The sequence below is a fragment of the Scyliorhinus torazame genome, chromosome 2 (assembly GCF_047496885.1).
Source record: "Scyliorhinus torazame isolate Kashiwa2021f chromosome 2, sScyTor2.1, whole genome shotgun sequence".
Classification (NCBI taxonomy): Eukaryota; Metazoa; Chordata; class Chondrichthyes; order Carcharhiniformes; family Scyliorhinidae; genus Scyliorhinus; species Scyliorhinus torazame.
In genome coordinates this window covers 246592630-246613775 of record NC_092708.1, presented here as the reverse complement: position 1 = coordinate 246613775, position 21146 = coordinate 246592630, and the positions used below count along the sequence as shown (strand labels likewise).

At 51.3% G+C, this 21146-nt stretch overlaps 1 protein-coding gene across 5 annotated transcripts in view; it reads right to left on the bottom strand.

Annotated features, from left to right (window-relative positions):
• Positions 1 to 469, bottom strand: part of pcnx1 (pecanex 1) — a 450027-nt gene extending 449558 nt beyond the window's left edge. For all 5 annotated transcript variants that reach the window (XM_072486041.1, XM_072486049.1, XM_072486025.1 and 2 more), the window contains exon 1: positions 129 to 469. In XM_072486041.1, the coding sequence (XP_072342142.1) occupies positions 129 to 281 (153 nt within the window). In that variant the 5' untranslated portion in view covers positions 282 to 469. The remainder of the gene's footprint in view (positions 1 to 128) is intronic.
• Positions 470 to 21146: the final 20677 nt, after the last annotated feature.

The window sequence follows — 21146 nt, the reverse complement described above, 5'->3', positions numbered from 1 at the left end:
GTATACATAATATTGTATAAATAATATATCAACCTACACAAATACACATGTACATTTCTGAAACATCAAAGATGAATTTCAAAACATCCCCACTGGTTATTAGTAAACACGTACGGCCAAATACTCACCATATACAATGTGAATGGGAAACAAAGGAGGAAAAGCCAGATGTAGAGGTGGAAAGCATTCACAAATGTATTTTGGTGAGGATCATAATACCATCCGCCAGTGATGGAAGCCCAGACTCCCTGTCTCAGGATTTGCAGAGTCTGCGACCCCATTTCTGTCCATATATCGGTCTAATATTGTCCTGGCGGTATGAAAGCAGGAGTCCGGAGCCCCGGCTATCCTCCTTTGTAGGTGTAGGATGCCGCCGTGTTGGTCGCCGCTGGCTTCAACTTACTACCGACAGCCATCTTGTCGTTGGGCAACAGCGGCAGCTCGGATGACTTTCTGCGGTCCTCCAACTCCAGCTACGCTATCCCGTCAGCACCCGGGGGCCGGAGCCTGGTAAACAGCAACAGCGGCGGTCCAACAGCCAACGGCTGGAGAGCGCCGCCAACGAGTGTGCGATGATCAAGAAGGGATACCACCGCTACCGTCTCCCTATAACAGCTGCAGAGCGTGGCGCCACCTAGAGGCAAGTTGGCGCTTCTACAGTCTGATGCTGCTGAAAGCCTTTAAAAGAGGTCATGATGTGGAGATGCCGGAGTTGGACTGGAGTGAGCATAGTAAGAAGTCTTCCAATACCAAATTAAAGTCCAACAGGTTTGTTTCAAACACTAGCTTTCGGAGCACTGCTCCTTCCTCAGGTCACTGCAGTGCTCCGAAAGCTAGTGTTTGAAACAAACCTGTTGGACTTTAACCTGGTGTTGTCAGACTTTTTAAAGGAGGTGTTCATCTTCATCAAGGAGGTGTTCATCTCATGAACACAAAATATGTTTGGTCAGCACTTTTTTGGCATCAATTCTCATTGTGTTAAAATGTGCCATTGCATCACTTCTTGTGACCTCACCCTGACAACAAAGATTTGCATTTATAATAGCACCTTTATCATAGCAAACAGAAGGCCTAGTGGTGCAATGGGTAGCATGCCTATCTCTAAGCCAGTAACACTAAGCCAGGTTTGAGTTCCACAACCAGAACATGATGGCCAAGGAAGGTGCATTCAAGGCCAAATCGTAAATCCTCCCAAGATGTCAATGGCAGGCAATAAGAGTGGGAAAGTCTCCTGCTCTGCTTGATGTGGCGAGACCAGGCAGTGGCCTCTGACAGCCCATTCCAGGAAAAGCTAGCCATGGAAACAATGAGCTTTGTCTGCCTCATGAGCCCCATAAGATGTTGCAGTAAAATATCACAAGGTGTTTGGCAGGAGTATTACCAATCTCAGGCAAAACTTGAAAACGGAGTCTTGTATGTTTTAAAGACTGCCTTTTTAAGCAGGGAGAAGTGAGGCAGAGGGTCAGAGAGGAAATTTGAAAGCTTAAGCACTAGCAACTGAAAGGATGGTTGCAAGTGGTGTAGTGAAGGAAATCAGGGATGCGCGATAGCAGGGTTTTTCAAACTGGGGGTCATGACCCACACGTGGGTCATGGGCAGGTGTCGAGGGTGTCACAAAGCAATCAGTCATGGCGTTCCCGTTCACGGCCGTGACCGGCTTTTAAGTTGAAAATCCCCGCAATGACAGTCCTTCAAATAAGAATGATGGAGTCTTCCTGCCAGAAGCACCGGCAGAGAGCAAGTCATACAGTGACATCACGCAGCCCGTCCGTGCTTTGGGCACGAACTCACGGAAGAGAGATTCCTCCATTTTGTACCGGCCAGCAAGCATAGGACTGTCAAGAACTGACGATGGGTAATTTTGTAATAAGGAAGGAAGGGCAATAGACACAAACAGTCCAGGATCTCACAAATGAATCCGCTGGATAGAGTTGCTCAGGCGTGTCCAGGGCAGGACAAAGCAGTGCTGGTGTGAGCTGTAGGCAGACCTCCAGGGCCTCTGGTGAACAACCCATTAAGAAGAAACTGCAATTCGGAACAAAATATAAAGATAATTTCTTGAGATATGGCTTGGTTAATTGTGCCAATGCAAATCAGGATGAAAAGCCCATGTGTGTTATATGCAGGGAAGAACTGGCAAATGAGAGTTGGATGCTAACTATATCTTATCTTGGGGACTTCCAGTGGAGGCCATAGAGTGAGTGGTCGCATGCAGGGCAGCTCCGACTCGAAGGCATTGGTTTGAGCTCTTTTTACCCGAAAGTTGGATAATTTCGACAGGAACGTGTAGCTGAAGGTGTGGAGGAGAAGTTTCCCCCATGAGTGGCATATCTGCTGGTAATCAGACCCGGCAGAAAAAGGTTAAAGACCTGGCCAAGAAATTGGAGGAGACCTGTGGTGCAGTAGCAATTGTGAAGATGGCGGAGGGAGAAGGGGAGCAGTTATTAGACATTTATTAGAGAAGAGTTCCACCAGCATCGAAAGGGGATAAACATAAGAACTAGGAGCAAGAATAGGCCATCTGGCCCCTCGAGCCTGCTCCACCATTCAATGAGATCATGACTGATCTTTTGTGGACTCAGCTCCACTTTCCGTCCCGAACACCATAACCCTTAATCCCTTTATTCTTCAAAAAACTATCGATCTTTATCTTAAAAACATTTAATGAAGGAGCCTCTACTGCTTCACTGGGCAAGGAATTCCATAGATTCACAACCCTTTGGGTGAAGAAGTTCCTCCTAAACTCAGTCCTAAATCTACTTCCCCTTATTTTGAGGCTATGCCCCCTAGTTCTGCTTTCACCCGCCAGTGGAAACAACCTGCCCGCATCTATCCATGAGGATAGATGCATGAGGATCGGTTGAAGGCCATCGAGTAGAACCCCTGAAAGGATCGATGAAGAGAGTTGAGAAATGTCTAGAGGAACAGGGGTTGCAGATGTGGAAATGGAGAGGGTGATGTCTGATCACAGTGACCGGGTGGTGGCATTGGAGGCAGAGGTGGGGCTCCTGAGGGACCTTTGCAAATCACTACGGGCAAAGGTAGAGGAGCAGGAGAACGGATCCAAAAGCAGAACCTGTGTATCGTTGGCCTGCCTGAGGTGTGGAAGGTACAGGTGCCACGGGAGACCTCTCAAGGATGCTGGCGGGGCTGGTGGTGGAGGGGGTGCTGGACAAGGCCCCAGAAGTGGATAGGCAGCACAGGTCCCAAGGCAGAAGCCGAGAGCGGGGGAGCCGCTGTGGGCAGTGATTGTGATGCTCCATACGTTTGTGGAGAAGGAGAAGATCCTGCGATGGGCCAGGTCGAGGCGGAACTGCAAATGGGAGGGAGATAGGGTCTAAATCTATCAAGATATTGGAGGGGAGCTGGAGAAGAAGCGCATCGGGTTTACCAAGGCCAAAGCGGCTTTATACCAAAGGCAGATCCAGTATGGGTACTGTACCTGACAAAACTGTGGGTGACATTTTATGGCTGGGAGTACTATCTTGAAACCCTAGAGGAGGCCTATGACTTAATCAGAGACCACAAATTGAATGTCGATGGGAGACGGAGGAGCTGGAACAACTGAGATCAGAAGATGCGGGTATTGTGGGTGCTGGAGTGTGGGGGTGCTTTTTTCAGGTGGGGTGATTTTGTCCCTGTAATTGTTTGTTAAGGGCAATAAGTTTGTAAGGGGGCATGTGCAACCCCCTCCTTTCCGTTGTCTGTCGTGTTTTTCCTTTTGGAGGGGGTGACCTGTGGTTTTGGAACTGTCCTGATTTTTGTGGGGGAGAGTGGGGTCCACGGGAAGTTGCTTGCACAGACTAAGGGGGGAAGGGTGGGGGAGGGGTAGGTAAGAAGGGCTTTCAAGCAGGAGCTGCCACCCTGGCAGGTAATGCTGGTGAACGGAAGTGAGATGGGGAAGTAGCCACCGGGATGGCCAAATGGAGGTGGAGGAGAGGGGAAGGGATGGGTGGTTGGGAGGGGGCTGGAATGCGACGTGGCAGTGTTGGAGAAGGAGTGTGGTCATGGTAGAGAAGGGGGCCACCTTGGATGGGCCCCGTTCAAGGCAAAATCAAAGGAGGTAGAATTGGAAGGGAAGGATGGCAGACGGTAGAGGGGAGTGAAAGAGGAGGCCTCCGGTAAGGATCAGAACATGGACTGTACGGGGACCGAACGGGCCAGTGAAGAGGTCTTAGGTCTTCGCACACTTGAGGAGTTTGAAGGCGGGATCGTCTTTCTGCAGGAGACGCATCTCTGGGTGAAGGGTCAGGTTAGGTTGAGAAAGGCATGGGGGGGTCAGGTATTCCACTTGCAGTTTGATTCAAAGTCGCAGGGGGTGGCTATCTTGTTGAGCAAAAGGATGGGGTTTCTGGGGCCAAGGAAGTGCGGGACCCGGGTAGGAGGTATGTGATAGTGAGCGGGGTGTTGGAGGGTGTGCCGGTGGTGCTAGTAAATGTTTATGTGTCGAATTGGGACGACGTGGGGTTTGTGAAGAGGTTGCTGGGAATGTTTCCAGACCTAGACACGCATCTGTTGATTATGGGGGTGTGATTCTAACTGCGTGTTGGAACCCAGGGTGGATAGGCCGAGCCCATGTCAATGGGAAGGTTGAGGATGGCAAAGGAGCAGGAAGGGCTTATGGAAAGGTTGGGAATGGTGGATCCATGGAGGTTTTGGAACCTGGAGGAGAGGGAATATTCCTTCTTCTCATACGTGTACATGTTATACTCTAGAATTTAATTTTTCGTAGTGAGCCGAGAGGTGTTGGTGGGGGTGGTGGGGGTGGAGTATGTGGGAATCGTGATCTCAGACCATGCGCCGCACTGGCTGGAGTTTAGACTTTGCGCGAGGCAGGAGCAGAGGCTGGGATGGAGGTTAGATTCGGGGCTTTTGGCGGACAAGGGGCTAAGTGAGAAGGTGCAGTCGGTGATCAGAGACTATGTGGAGCGAAACCAGAATGGGCAGGTATCGGTCGTCAGTTTTTTGAGGCGTTGAAGGCGGAAGGTGCACAGGGACAGGAGGGGGAGGGACGAGTATGAATGGTTGTTGGATGAGATATTCGAGATGGACAGGAAATATTTGAGTACCCTCATCAAGGAGGGGTTAGTGGAGAGAAAGAGGTTACAGGGCAGTTTGACAAGCTGACAATTGGGGAAGGCAGTGGGGAAGCTACAGAGGGCATGGGAGGTGCAGAATGAGTGTGGAGAGAAGACGAGCCATATGCTAGCCATCAGCTACAAAGGGAGGCCGCGGCCAGGGAAATTTTGAGGGTGCGGACAAGGAAGAGGGAGGGAGTGTTGGAGGTGGGGAAGATTAACGAGGCGTTTAGTGAGTATTACGAGAAGTTATATAGGGCCGAGCCGGGTGGGGAGGAGGGGGATATGGGATGGTTTTTGGATGAGCTGGAATTCCCAAGCCTGGATAAGGGGAGGAGGCAAGCGCTGGACGAACAGCTAGGGTTCAGAGAGGTGATGGATAGCATAAAAGGGTTGAAGTTGGGTAATGCCCCAGGGCCAGATGGATACCCGACAGAGTTCAATACAGAGTTCGCGACAGAATTGGCACCACATTTGCTGGGGATGTTTAGTGAGGAGCTGGAGAAGGGGTAGCTACCGGAGACACTGACCCAGGCGTTGATCACGCTAATTCCGAAGAAGGGAAAGGACTGTCGGAGAGCGGGACAGATAAGCCCATTTAACTGGTAAACACAGATGAGAAAGTGTTGCCAAGTTAGTGGTGGTAAGGATGGAAGGATGAAAAAGGGAACAGATTTGCACAAACTGTGAACTGTGGGGTGTGGATATTGTTTTTTGGATTTATGTCTTTGTACTTCGAATATGTTTAGAATAAAATACACTTTTTAAAAAACTGTGTCTCACCTTGCAGACAACTTTTCAATTCTTTTTTCTTTCTTAAAAATCAATTTACAGTACCCAATTCATTTTTTCCAATTAAGGAGCAATTTAGCGTGGCCAGTCCACCTACCCTGCACATCTTTGGGTTGTGGGGGCAAAACCCATGTAAACACAGGGAGAATGTGCAAACTCCACACAGACAGTGTCGCAGAGCCAGGATCAAAGATGGTACCTCGGCGCCATGAGGCAACAGTGCTAACCACTGCACCACCGTGCTGCCCAGATCTTTTCAATTCTAAACAAACAGAACCTCAAATTGCAAGGGAAGGATGATGATTGCTTTCGGCACTGTGAAGAAATAGATGCTTTCCAAAAATAATTGAAAGTTTGGCAAGTGTGAGTACAAAGCCAAAATTACTACATGCTTCCCACACTGCTACGACACATCAAATAAAACATTAGTAAGGGAACTGTCAATAGACGGGCAAGCCTTTATTCAGTTGCATCTGGCTGTGCTGATCAACAGTTTTGTCGCTACTTTCGAGAGGAGAAGTTTCAGATTTTGAAAGGGAAGAGGTGGGTGAAAAATCCTTTTGAGTTTAAGACCCCAGAGTCAATTATTAACTTGCAGCTGCTCCAAATGAAGAATCTGAACTTCTGCACCTCACCTGTGACAGCATATTAAAAACACGCCACAAATCTATGAGGCTGTCAGCATTCTGGAGTGGCGTCTTTGAGGAGTATTCAGTCCTGAGTAAAACAAGCATTTTATTGCTAAAAATAATAATCTTTATTATTGTCACAAGTAGGCTTACATTAACACTGCAATGAAGTTACTGTGAAAAGTCCCTGGTCGCCACATTCCGGCACCTGTTCAGGTACACAGAGGAAGAATTCGGAATGTCCAATTCACCTAACAAGAACATCTTTCGGGACTTGTGGGAGGAAACCGGAGCACCCGCAGGAAACCCACGCAGACACAGGAAGAACGTGCAGACTCCGCACAGACAGTGACCCAAGCGGGTATCGAACCTGGGACCCTGGTGCTGTGAAGCAACGGTGCTAACTACTGCTACCGTGCTGCCCTTCCAACAATTGCCCTTCCGAAGGAAAATTTCATCCTCACAAAGATGAAGATGGAACAAAGGAACCAGCTGAACTCTGGACCCGGTCTAAACCTTTTTCAAAATGCCAACATGTAATCTCTAGGCTCTGAAATCTTGAGCTTTAAGAGGGACTCAGTGTATGGGAGGAACTGAGTGATCCAACTTTCTATTGGTTGAGTGCTGTAACAAAAAGAAAGAAAAAACTTGCATTTATATAACATCATTAACAACTTCAAGATGTCCCAATGCCCTATGCAATCAAAGAGGCATTTTTGAAGTGTTGTCACTGTTGGAATGTAGGATATAATTCCATTTTGGGAACCGTCAATCATTTGCAATGGTGTATCTATGAAGCCTGGGATTCCTGGAGTAGAAAAGTGGAATATGCATGACAAGCCTAAAAGAGGCACCTTAAGATATGTTTTAAAAAAAGCTTGCATTGATGTAACTCTTCATCGCAGGATCAAAAGTGTTTCTCACCATAAATTACTCTTCTAAAGAAAAGGGTAGCTAGCAACTGGTATGGGGAACCAGTTAGCTCAGGTGGTTAGACAGCTGGCATGTGGCCCAGAATAGGGCTAACAACGCAAGCTTTGCTTCCCCATTCTGGCTGAGATCAATTAGCGGGCTTGCATCCTCACCCTGCCCTGTAGTAAAAATCATGGCATTATCTGTGGTTGGTAGCCCTCCCACTCTGCATCAGCAACATCCATAAACTATCATGATAATTCAGGTGTTTTTGATGATATCAGTTGAAGAATGAAAGTTGTTCGATCTTGAAATAACTTTTTTCTCTTCATGTCATTCTATGTGACTCAGAGATGACATTGCTACCAACTGAGCCTAGCGATTGGGGTTGCCTTTGACCAAAACTTGGACTAGCCATATAAATACTGTGGCTACAAGAGCAAGTCAGAGATTCGGAATCCTGCAAGGAACACACCTCCTGAGTCCCTAAAGCCTGTCCACCATCTACAAGGCACAAGTCAGGAGTGTAATAGAATACTCTCCACTTGCCTGGATGAGTGTAGCTTCCAAGAATACTCAAGAAGCTCGGCACCACCCAGGGCAAAGCAGCCCACCTTGTTGGCACCTCATCCACAAACATTCACTCCTTCCATCACCAATGCTTAGTGGCAGCAGTGTGTACCATCTACAAGATGCACTGTCGCAACTCACCAAGTCCCGTTAGATATCACTTCCAAACCCACAACCTCTACCATCAGGAGAAGGGCAACAGACACATGGGAACACCACCACCTGGGAGTTGCCCTCCAAGCCACTTACCATCCTGACTTGGAAATATATCACGGTTCCTTCACTGTCACTGGGTCAAAATCCTGGAACTCCCTTCGCAACAGCATTGTGGGTGTACGTGTACCACACGGACTGTAGCAACTAAAGAAGGCAGCTCACCACCGCCTTCTCAAGGACAAATAGGATGAGCAACAAATGCTGGCCTAGCCAGCGACGCCCACATCCCATGGACAATAAAAAAAAAAAATCCTGCATCAATCAAAACCGGAATTCCTATTTTAGATATACCACATCATAAATTTCCCTGACCAAGGTAAGAAACCTGTTTCCAGCATTTGCACCATTGTCACACTGTGACATTAATATATCTGAGAAAGTATCTCAGACTTGCTTAGAATGTTCAAGTATAGGAGAATGTGGATTTAATGCAGACAGCTAAAATGGCAGAATTGCTGGAACATGATGAATAATGGCTTCAACATTGCCCAGGTTAATTCAGAGCCTTTTCAATGTCGGACTCACTATTTCTTTCAAATCAGATGATGCTATTTAAAAAGGAACTGTGTTCTCCCAAAATGGTCCATAACTTTTAGCAAATTAAAGGGAGCCTGCTGCACCTATACTGGCATCTCTCAGTTCTTCCTTGTTGCATCAAAAAAAACTTGTACTTGAAATGAAATGAAATGAAAATCGCTTATCGTCACAAGTAGGCGTCAAATGAAGTTACTGTGAAAAGCCCCTTCTGTGAAAATTTGTGTAGCATCTTCAGTGCTGATGAGTATCAATGTTGTTGATCACAACCTCCTGGAGACACATTTATAAAAATGAATTTGTAGCCAAAGAAGGAAAGATTAGAAAGGATGACAAAAGCTTACCACAGGGTTTTATGCTGGGTTTGAAAAAGGAGGTGGGGGCAGGCGGGGAGGGGGATGGGGCGGTGGAGAGGCAACGCCATATAAAGAAGGAATTCGTAAAATTAAGCAGCACTTTGGAGGACATCTAGCCCGTTACACTTGTGACAACTCTTTGAAAGAGCTGTCCAGTTAGTGCCGCCATGCACTCTTCGGAAAGACATTCAAAGACACTTTGTAGGGGGAGAAAGCAACTGGCACGCGTGGGAGCATGAGGAGAGGTGGACTATTATGATCCAGGACCAGACCCCACACAATCACTAAAATACCGGACAGAACCCCCAATATTTTGTTTTAATTTTGTGAAGAAAGGATACTTCACTCCAGGAGTGATTTCAGATACAAATAGGGATATGGCATATTTAAACCAACTTTATTATCAACACAATATTACTAACTTTAACAATTAGCTTTCAATTACTAATTAAACTATGTTTAATAATACAATTAAACAATCCTAACTGCTATATTTATCTCCACTCAAGCAAAACTCATCTCAGGTCACAATCCACTTTTAGATACAGTTAGCAGACTCAGAGTACTTGCTATGAACAGATGTCTTGAATAAACTACTTTGAGAAAGAGAGATCTTTTGAGACTGCTTGAAAGAGAGATACCTGACACCCTGTGAGAATAATGCAGAATCTCTGACTGTATTTCTTCAGAAACCTTCTCAGCTCAACTTCGAGCCAAAACTAAACTCCGCCTGCCTGCTAGAGACCTGGTACAGCCCTAGCTCCTCCCATTAGTTACATAATCTTACCAAGCTAAAACACAATGGGCTGGATTCTCCGTTGGCTGACGCCGAAATCGCGAAACACGATTGGGCGGAGAATAGGTTCCGACATCAAAATCACAGCGGGGAAGGATCGCAATATTCCGTCATCTCAAAAGAGCCGTCAATGCGGCTGTAAGGCACGTACAGTGAACACCATTTGCATGTCATTAGCGGGCCTGACCCGATATTCTCTGGGGCCTCTGCAATTCTCCGCCTCCAATGGGCTGAATTCCCGACGGCGCGGTTCACTTGTGCTTTTAAAAATCGTGAAACTCGCGTAGTGGCCGATGAGGGAGAGAGAGAGGAGGTAGGACACAGAGGCGCGACTGTGGGCTGTCAGGCCGGTCACTGGCTGGGGTAGAGGGGGCCTTACCAGGGCCGGGGGGAGGGTGAAGGTGACGGGGGAATGGGCCGTGTGGCCGGGGTGACCCACCATGGGACCAGGGCAGTGTCCAGCCACGGACCGCCACTGCAGCAGCCTGCAAGGCAGCCAGCTTTCTGCGCATCCACTGACCACCCACCCTGGCCCCTGGTTCTGCAGAGTGACACCGGCTGTGTGGGGGCCCCCACCCCTCAACCAGGCTGCCACCCGCTGGCAGTGATTCGGGAGACCACCCAAGGGCAGCACCCACTGTAGCCCCATTGGGGCTCCAGGCAGGGCTGCGGAGGTTACCGCTGGCTTGGGCAGCGCCAGCTGGCTGTATCCCTGCCAGCAGGGACGGGAGCTTGGGTCAGAGATGCGGAGATGGGGGGTGGCATGCGTGGGCAGAGCCCACAGTGCCAACCAGGGCCACCACATGGACCTGGTTGGGCACAGGAGTACGCACACTGCTCACATATTGACCTTACACTCCCTGAAAAATATGGATATTGGAATTCAACCAGCAATGGTGGCCTTGCTGCCAGTCACTGCAGCCCTGGGGATGCCTTGTGGCTGTACGAGCTGGCGCTGCTCGAGGAGGAGGAAGCTGCAGCAGCGGGGCGTACAGCAGTGGAGCGTGCCACAGAAGAACAAGAGGCAGCCGATGAGGATGGAGAGCCGGCCACCCAACTGGTCGAGGATGAGGCGGTGCCAAGGAGGTGCCGCTTGAGGCTTCATATGTATCCGCAGCACCTGTCATTCGAGGACCTTCTGGACCAGGCATGCCAATGAAGACACCGGCTGAGCAGGGAGACAGTGAGATATATCTGCCAGATCACGGCACACCTGGCACCACGGGGAATGAGGGGGGACACCCACTCCCGGTGGCCATCAAGGTGACAGTCACCCTGAACTTTTACGTGACAGGGTCCTTCCAGGCGCTGAGTGGGAACCTGTCCGGAATCTCACAGACATCGGTGCACAGGTGCATCCGTGCCGTCAAGGAGGCCCTATATGCCCAGGCTGTTCAATGCATCCATGTCAACATGGACCAAGCCCACCAGGATGCCCGGGCAGCGGGGTTCGTTGCCATCGACAGGATGCCCCAGGTCCAGAGGGTGATCGACGGGATGCATTTAAAAAAAATGTTTTTTATTACAAACATGTATCAAAACAGGAACTTTCCCTTTTTCACCCAGTATCCTGACTAAGCCACGAACACTCCCGCCCAGAATCGTCCCGATTTTCCCCAACCTCAAAACATGTGCGCATGATTCGTTGACCCCCGTCCACACCTCTCACACTCATCTGCTACCCCCTGAAAGAACAAACTCACTCTTGCTTGAGTCATATGCGCCCTGTGCACCACCTTAAACTGTATCAGGCTCATCCTTGCACAAGTGGAGGCCCCGTTTCATCGGCAGGATGCATATTCCCTACGAGCACCTGCAAATGATAGGCTGCTCTACACAAACCGAAAGGGGTTCCACTCAATTAATATGCAGCTGATATGTAACCATCAGCTGCATATCATGCTCATCTGCGCCCGATATCCGGGCAGTGTGCACGACACTTTCATCCTGGCACACACGACGATACCTGACATGTTTGAAATGCCCCCCTGGCTGGGGGAGCTGGCTCCTGGGTGACAGGGGTTTTCCACTGCAGTTGCGGCTGATGACACCTATCCGGAGGCGACAGACCAACGCCGAGACCCACTACAACGATGCCTATGCAGCAACCAGGAGCACAATCGAGCACTGCTTCGGCCTCCTGAAGATATGGTTCAGGTGCCTGGACCGCACTGAAGGAGTCCTCCAGTATGATGCTGAGAGGGTTGCCCGCATCATGGCGGCCTACTGCCCCCTCCACAACACCGTGCAGCAGAGGGGCGACATACTGGAGGAGGATGAAGAACTCCAGGCCTCGTCCGAGGAGGAGTATGTAGGGGTGGGGGAGGATGGGCAGGGCATGGAGTCCAGGCAGGCCTGGGAGGGTGCACGACATGTGTGTCAGGGCCAACTCGCATGGGACTCTCTGATCACCTCCAGTTCATCAAATAGCGGGTGATCGGGGGTTGGCTGACCAGAGGCACGGACACCGAATCTGACAGAGCAACGAGACAGCTTGTAACAGTGGTAACAGGTGTTAAATGTGATCACATATATACAGATTTGTGCCCTAGCCCGGATAACTAAACTGTGCCCTGCACCCGTGCCAACTTAACTAGTGTCTAACTTTCTGGCCTGATGGGCCCTAACGCGATGTCTAGGTGGGTCCCGAGAAAGTACAATAAGAGTGGAGGCAGCCTGCTGTGATTCCTGCCCTGCAAACTGGGTCTCTGTTTGCGGGCGTCTTCTGGGGCAACCAGGCCTGGATGGGTTCGGATGTCCCGGGTGGCGTGGTGTCACCACCCCCCACCAGATGCACCAGGGACAGGAGGGTGGAGTTCCGGCACCTCTCCTGCGGCAGTCACCGGCACAGGCCCCATCACCTCCTCCTTTTCCGGGGTGCCCAATGGCCCCCGGGCTACTCCATGGGATGGGGGTGCGACCGGAGGTATCCTCTGAGGCTGCCCCGCCACTTGGCACTGCCAGTCCTGGAGGCCCGCTCTGATCTCGACCAGGGTCTGCATGCATGCAGCTATGAAGCTCAGGGAGTGGACCATCGCCGTCTGGGATGGCGCCACATCACCCATTGACTGTGCCACCACCTTCTGGGTTTGTGTCACATCAGCCAGTGACAACACCATCTCCCTCTGGGACCGGGCCACATCCCTCTGCGTCTGTGCCACGAAAGCCAGCGCCTGGGCAATGCTGCTGATGTTCCCAGCCATAGCCCTCTGTGACTGGGCTACGCTCTGAAGCGCCGCTACGATGACCAGGTGGCTCTGGCACATGGTGGCCTGTGAGGCGGAAACCCTGTCCTGGGCCTTAGCCAGCGTCTGCACAGAATGCTCCAGGCCTTGGACATGCTGAGCCATAGTCAAAACCGACACCCCCAATGCCTCCACTGCAGACGTTACCCGTGCGGTGTTGGTATAGGTGGCTCACATGGTCAGCACCACCTCCTGTTCCTGCACGTGGTTGGACTCCTCCAACTGCACCTGCAGGTTTTGGATGCTCGCCAACAACCCCTCATGTAGTCCCTGGCTCTGTGACTGCGTCTCCACATTCGAAGGGACTGTCCGTTCCAGAAGTCCGAAACCTGTCTGGACGGCAGCTGGTCCCTGGGGTAGGGCCGCCCTCCGACCGTCCGCCCCCTCGGAGTTCCTACCTCCATCTGCTGTATCAGAGTATGCGTGTGGTGCGCACCAAAGAGTATCCCAGGAGCCTCTTCACTGAAGTGCCCAACCGAGGTGAGTGTCTCTGGGATGTTGGAGGGTGTTAGAGACAGCTGTGGTGGGAAGTCAGTGTCATCGTCAGACTCGAGCTCCGGGGTGTCCTGAGTCTCAGGTGAAGGGCTGCCGTCTGAGCTGCTCTCCTCGTCGCTGCTCGGCTCACAGGGGGCTCCAGCTGTGGCACTGACTGGGGGTAGGGGACACTGTATGAACCCGCCTCATCTTCAGCTGCTCCTGCAAGACGCAAGATCAGACTGCGGGCCGGGGGGTGGTAAGGGTGGGAGTGGTGTAGGGTGAGGATAGTGTGGGGATTGTCACAGGAACCTGCCTCCCATCCATTGACTCCATCTGCACCTCCCGCTGCCTGGGGAAAGCGGGCAGCATAATCAAAGACCCCTCCCACCCAGCTTACTCACTCTTCCAACTACTTCCATCGGGCAGGAGATACAAAAGTCTGAGAACACGCACGAACAGACTCAAAAACAGCTTCTTCCCCGCTGTTACCAGACTCCTAAACAACCCTTTTATAGACTGACCTCATTAACACTACACCCCTGTATGCTTCACCCGATGCCGGTGTTATCGAGTTACATTGTGTACCTTGTGTTGCCCTATTCTGTATTTTCTTTTATTTCCTTTCTATTCATGTTCTAAATGATCTGCTGAGCTGCTCGCAGAAAAATACTTTTCACTGTACCTTGGTACACGTGACAATAAACAAATCCAATCCAATCCAAATTATCCTTGTTAGGTCATCTACATAGACAGAGGTAAATCATTCATGTCAAGAGTTATGTTAGATTGAATGGGAAAGGAATCGTGTCCAAATGTACCAGGACATTGTAGCAGAGTTGGCGAAGAAATGAAATGAAATGAAAATCGCTTATTGTCACAAGTAGGCTTCAAATGAAGTTACTGTGAAAAGCCCCTAGTCGCCACATTCCAGCGCCTGTTCGGGGAGGCTGGTACGGGAATTGAACGTGCTGCTGGCCTGCCTTGGTCTGCTTTCAAATCCAGCTATTTAGCCCTGTGCTAAACCAGCCCCTAAACCAGAGGCCAGTTGGATTCAATAGGATCAAGGTGGTGTTGTACTTAAGGAAGATTCGGTTTTGGGTGATGTACCCGGCAAAACTGTGGGTCACATTTGAAGGCCGGGAGTATTATTTCAAAACGCCAGAAGAGACCAATGACTTTATAAGGGACCATAAACAGGGGCAGAACTGAGAGTTGGTGTGAGATGGAGGAGCTGCATCTGCAAAGGTTGGAGGTTATGATTATTGTGTGTTGCCGGAAGGTGGTTTTTTGGGGGTTATAAATTTGTAAGGGGGTAACACCATGTGTGGTGTTCTTCTTTTTGGCAGGCGATTTGCGATTTTGGGTGTTATTTCTTTATGGATAAGGGGTGTGTATGGTGGGGCCCACTGGGTGTGGTTGCCAGTTGAGGGGCATTCAGGTGGGTAGGGAGGGGTCATTTGCACAAGCTAAGGAAGGACTGGTGGGGGGAGCGGTGCGCAGGGAGGGCTTTCGAGCAGGAACTGCCACACTAGCAGGTAATGATGTTGAACGGAGGTGAGGTGGGGGAGGAGGCCGCGAGAGGTGGCCAGGCCCTGGAGGGTCGGGGGTGGGTGGATCGCGATGTCGCAGAGTTGGAGACTGAGCGTGATCATGGGTGGAGAGGGAGGCCATTTTGGATGGGCCCAGTTTAGGATGCTATTAAAGAAGGTAGAACCGATGGTTATGACAGTGGACGGTAGAGGGGAGTGGAGGCGTAAGCCCCCTGTAAGAATTGTAACGTGGAACATCCGTGGGTTAAACGGGCCAATTGAAATGAAAAATGAAAATCGCTTATTGTCACAAGTAGGCTTCAAATGAAGTTACTGTGAAAAGCCCCTAGTCGCCACATTCCTGTGCCTGTTTGGGGAGGCTGTTACGGGAATTGAACCGTGCTGCTGGCCTGCCTTGGTCTGCTTGCAAGGCCAGCGATTTAGCCCTGTGCTAAACAGCCCCTGCATTAAAAGGCCTTGGGGTTTTGCACACCCAAGGACTTTGAAGACGGAGGTGATCTTTTTACAGGAGACGCACCTCCGGTTGTAGGATCAGGTTGAGGAAGGGATGGGTGGGTCAAGTGTTTCACTCGGGGTTTGACTTGAAGTCGCGGGGGGGTAGCCATTTTGTTGAACAAAAGGATGGGGCTTGTGGGGGTCAAGGAAGTGCAGAACCTGGGGGGAAGGTGTGCGACAGTGAGTGGGGTGCTAGAGGGGATGCCAGTAGTGCAATATGCATCGAATTGGGATGATGTGGGGTTTGTGAAGGGTTTACTGGGAACGATCCTGGACTCAGATGCGCACCAGTTGATTATCGGGAGAGATTTTCATTGTGTGATGGAACCGAGGGTGGACAGGTCGAGCCCCAAGTCAATGGTAAACCTGTGGATGTGGAAGGAATTGGGAGGGTTTATGGAACATATGGGAATGGTTGACCCATGGAGGTTTAAGAACCCGGGGTGGGGGGGGGGGGGGGGAGGGAGTCCTATTACTTCTCACACATATATAAGGTGTATTCAAGAATTGATTTCTTTGTGGTGATTCAAGCGGTGTTGATGGGGGTAGTGGGGGAATATGAGGGAATCATGATTTTGGATTACCTGACACATAGCTCGGGGAAAGTGCAGAGGCCGGGACGGATGCTGGATTCAGGTCTTTTGGCAGATGGGTTTTGTGAAAAGGTGAGGCCAGCAATTGGGGATTACGTGAAGCTGAATCATAACGGGGAGATGTGGATGGCCACATTCTGAGAAGCGTTGAAGGCGGTGGTACGAGGGGAGATTATCGCATTCAACGAGCACCGGGATAGGAGGGTGAGGGAGGAGCATGGCCAGTGGACAGGAGATACTCGGGGGCTCCTACTAAGGAGTTGTTGGTGGAGAGGAAAAGTTGCAGGGGCAGTTCGATACTTTTACAATGGGTAGGGCATCGGGTCAGCTACCGTGGGTGAGGGGGATGCAATATGAATATGGAGAGAATGCGAGCCATATGCTGGCCCACCAGCTGCGGAGGATGAGGGGGACAATGAGCGGAACATGGGGCCTGGCCAAGCATAGGAGGCCACACAACGCCATCGCCAGGGCCAGCGACCACCCCTGGCACACATCCCTCCATCCTCTGTGCCACTAACTTAGCCAGCCCTTCACATCTGTGTTTACCAACAAAATGGGCCTATATGACCCACACTCCAACGGAGGAAGGCTGCGTCCAGGGAAATTCCACTGGTGCGAACAGAGAAGAGGGAGGTAATGTCAGAGCCGGGGAGAATAAATGAGGTGTTCAGGGGGTATGGTGTGAAGATATACAAGGCCAAGCCAGGTGGAAAGGAAAGGGATACGGGATGGTTTTTAGATGGGTTGGTGCTTCCAATGTTAAAGGAAGAGAGGAGGCAAGCGTTGGTGGAGCTGCTTGGGCTGAGGGAATGATTGACATCATTAGGGTGACGAGGTCGGGGAAGTCTCTAGGGCCAGATGGCTTTCCGGCGGAGTTTTTTAAGGCGTTTGCAGCAGAGTTAGCACCACATTTGTTGGGGATACTTAGTGAGGTGTTGGGGAAGGGGGAGCTGCCAGAGACACTGACACAGGCATCTATCACACTAATCCCGAAGAAGGGGAATGATCCATTGGAGTGTGGGTCATATTGGCCCATTTTGTTGGTAAACACAGACGTGAAGGTTGTGGCTAAGTTAGTGGCACAGAGGATGGAGGGATGTGTGCCAGGGGTGGTCGCTGGCCCTGGCGATGGCGTTGTGCAGCCTCCCATGCTTGGCAGGCCCCATGACCCGCTTATTGTCCCCCTCCCCCTCATCCTCCTTGTCTAACGAGACCTGCCCTTCCTCCTCATCCTCCTCCAGCACATCGCCCCCTCTGCTGGGCTATATCGTGGAGGACGCAGCCGACCACCATGATGCGGGCGACCCTCCTAGCCTCGTACTGGAGGACGCCTCCAGTGCGATCCAGGCACCTAAAGGGCATTTTCATAACCCCGAAGCATCTCTCGACATCACCCCTGGTCGTTGTAAGGGCATCATTGTAGCGGGTCTCCGCGTCTCTCTGTTGTCTCTGGATAGGCGTCATCAGCAACGGGTAACCTCTGTCGGCCAGCAGCCAGCCCTGCAGCCGGGAGGGGTGCCCCTTGAACAAGTTGGGGATCACCGAGTGTGCCAAGATGAATGCTTCGCGTTCACTGCCCGGGTACCGGGCGCAGATGTGCATAATGCGCATCAGATGGTCACAGACCAGCTGAATGTTCATGGAGTGGTAGCCCTTTCGGTTAGTGTAGAGCGGCCTGTTATCCGCTGGTGGCCGTTGGGCGACATGCACCCCGTCTATGACTCCCTGGACTCGGGGCATCCCGGCGATGGCAGCGATCCCCGCTGCCCGGGCATCCTGGTGGACGCGGTCCACATGGTACAGTATGTACCGCTCCGCCTGGTAATACAGGGCGTCAGTGACAGCGTGGATGCACCTGTGCGGCGATGCCTGTGAAATCCCAGATAGGTCCCCACTCAGCGACTGGAACAACCTTGATGGTGACCGGGAGTGGGTATCCTCCCCCACACCACTGCGGTGCCAGGTGTGCCATTATCTGGCAGATGTGACGCACTGTCTTTCTGCTCATCCGCAGTCTCCGTCTGCATGCTCGGTCCGGCAGGTCCTCGAATAACATGCGGTGCCTCCTTGGCACCTCCTCCTCCTCGGCCTGTCGGGTGGCTGGTCCTCCAGCCTGAGCAGCTGCCATCTGCCCCTCTGCAGTCCGCTCCTCTGCTGCAGCCTCCACTTCCTGTCTGAGCGGCCTCCGCTCATGTTGCCACAGGGCATCATGCAGGGCTGCGGCCATCGCCACGGCGGCCAGCATCCCGGGTTGGTGTCCGAAATCCATTGTCTGCAGGGGGTGAAAGGCCAACATGTTATCATGGCGCATACTCCCATGCCCAACCAGGTGCCATGGGTTACACGGTGGCCCCGGTTGGCACTGCGGGCCCCACCCACGCATGTTCACTCCCCACACTCAGGCCCCGTCAGTGCCCGTGCTCCTGGCGCCCGTCCCTGCTGCCATGGCACCATTGGCTGGCACTGCCCTCACTGGGTACTGCCATCAGTGTGACCCTGGGTGTTCCCCGCTGGGTGGCTGCCAGTTTTGTGGGGTGTTCGGGGAGGGTTGGTGGGGCGAGGGCACACCCATACGGCTGGTGTCATTGTGTAGGGGCCAGAGTGGGTGGTCAGCAAGATGGCTGCTGTAATGGCGGTCGGTGCCTGGGCACCGCCCAAGTCCTTGGGGGTGTGGGGGCTCCCCCCTCCCCTCCCAGCCCTGGCAGGGGCCGCCCTGCCACAGCCAGCACGGCCGATGTCCGGGCCAGCAGCCCGCAGTCACTCCATGCCATTTCCTACCTCCTCCCTCGCGCCCAGCAGCCAGGACGCCAGGTTCATGATTTTTAAACCCACAAGTGAACCACGCTGTCGGAAATTGGCCCATCGGAGGCGGTGAGTCACAGAGACCCCGGAACATCGGATGTCAGTCCCCCTAATGGTATGCCTACTGTACTTTCAGGCTGCGTGGCGAGCGCCACATTTACGCTATTTTGTGGGGGCCGGTGAATCCCGATTTGGCGTCAAACCGGCATCTACCGCGTTTTCGGCGTTGGAAGCTATTCTCCGCCCAATCACGTTTCCTGATTTCGGCACAGGCTAACGGAGAATCCAGCACCATAGGTTTAAGCTGGGGTAGATGGATGGGATGTACGGGAAGTGGAGGGTGGCAGGGCTGGTGAGGGTGAGGGGCTTGTATCTGGAAGGGAAGTTTGCAGGTCTGGAGGAGTTATGGGTGAAGTTAGAGTTGCTGAGGGGGATCTGAGAAGGCAGCCGAAGGTTGGTGACTCCATGCTGAGGGCCGTGGGGCAAAGGTACCCCCTTGGAACTGTGGTGCTCATCTTGGCATGGACACACATCTGAAACTGTGTCAGGCTATTGCTTAACTAGTCTGTTGGATAGCTCTCCCAATTTGGTGCAGGTGCCCAGATGATAGTGAGGAGGACTTTACAGGGCTGGGTTTTACATTGTAGTTTCCGCTATCAAAGTCGATGCAAGGTGGTTTTCAACATTTTTGTCATGCTTTGATACAACTAACTGGCTTGCTGGGCCATTTCAGAGGGTACCCAAAAGTCAACCGCATTGCAGTGGGTTTGGAGTCGCACATAGACCAGACCAGGTAAGGACAGCCAATTCTTTTCCCTAAAGGGACATTATTGAACAAAATGAGAACTCCAGAACCCTTCCTGTATCCTGGATGACCATTTGTGCAGGAAGTGTCACATGTTGCAACAGCTTTAGCTCCAGGTTTTGGAATTTGCACAGCAGCTGGTGTCACTACAGTACACCCATGAGGTTGAGTGCTTTCTGGATAGCATGCTTATAGATGTGGTCACCCTGCAGCTTAACAGTATTTTTTTTTTGCTTTTTAAAAATAAATTTAGAGTACCCAATTCATTTTTTCCAATTAAGGGGCAATTTTAGCGTGCTCAATCCACCTATCTTGCACATCTTTGGGTTGTGGGGGCAAAACCCACGCAAACACAGGGGGAATGTGCAAACGCAGTGTCGTGTTGGGTGTTCTGCTACACAGACAAACCAACACGGTTGCAGATGGTACAACTCTGTTTTATTACTTTCAATAACAACATCTGTAAACTTGTTACTGTGGTTCATTCATTACCCTTTAACCTGTGGACCCAGCCCTAACACTATCTTGGAGAGGCACTCAGCACATGGTGAATGTAAGAGCGGCTTGCTGTGAGCTCTGTGCCCTGAGCTGTCTCCTGCTGGAATGAGCGGGAACTGTGGTGTTCCCCTTTTTCTAGTGCGTGTGCCCTGCTTGTGATTGGCTGTGATGTTGCGTGTGTGTTGATTGGTCCGTTGATCTGTCCATCAGTGTGTATGTGTGTTTGCACCATGATGTTTATCTGAATATCATGACACGCAACTTAACAGTATGCAGGGAGAGAGAGAATGGGTGACCACCAGACAGCCAAGTAGGAACAGGCAGGTAGTGCAGGAGTGCTATTTTCCAACCAGTATTCAGTTCTGTGACCTGCCCTGGTAGCCACAGTATTAATGTGGCTAGTCCAGTTCAGTTTCTGATCATTGGTAACCCCCAGGATGTTGATAGTGGGAGATTCAGCAATGGTAATGCCATTAAATGTCATGGGGTGGTGGTTAGATCGTCTCTTGTAGGAGATGGTCATTGCCTGGCACTTGTGTGGTGCGAATGTAGCTTGCCACTTGTCAACCCAAGCCTGGATATTGTCCAGGTCTTGCTGCATTTGGATATGGACTGCTTCATTATCTGAAGTCGCGAATGGTGCTGAACATTGTGCAGTCATCTGCAAACATCCCTACTGCTGACATTATGATGGAAGGGGGGTCATTGATGAAGCAGCTGAAGATGGTTGGGTCAAAGACACTACCCTGATGAACTCCTGCAGTGATGTCCTGGAGTTGAGATGATTGACCTCAA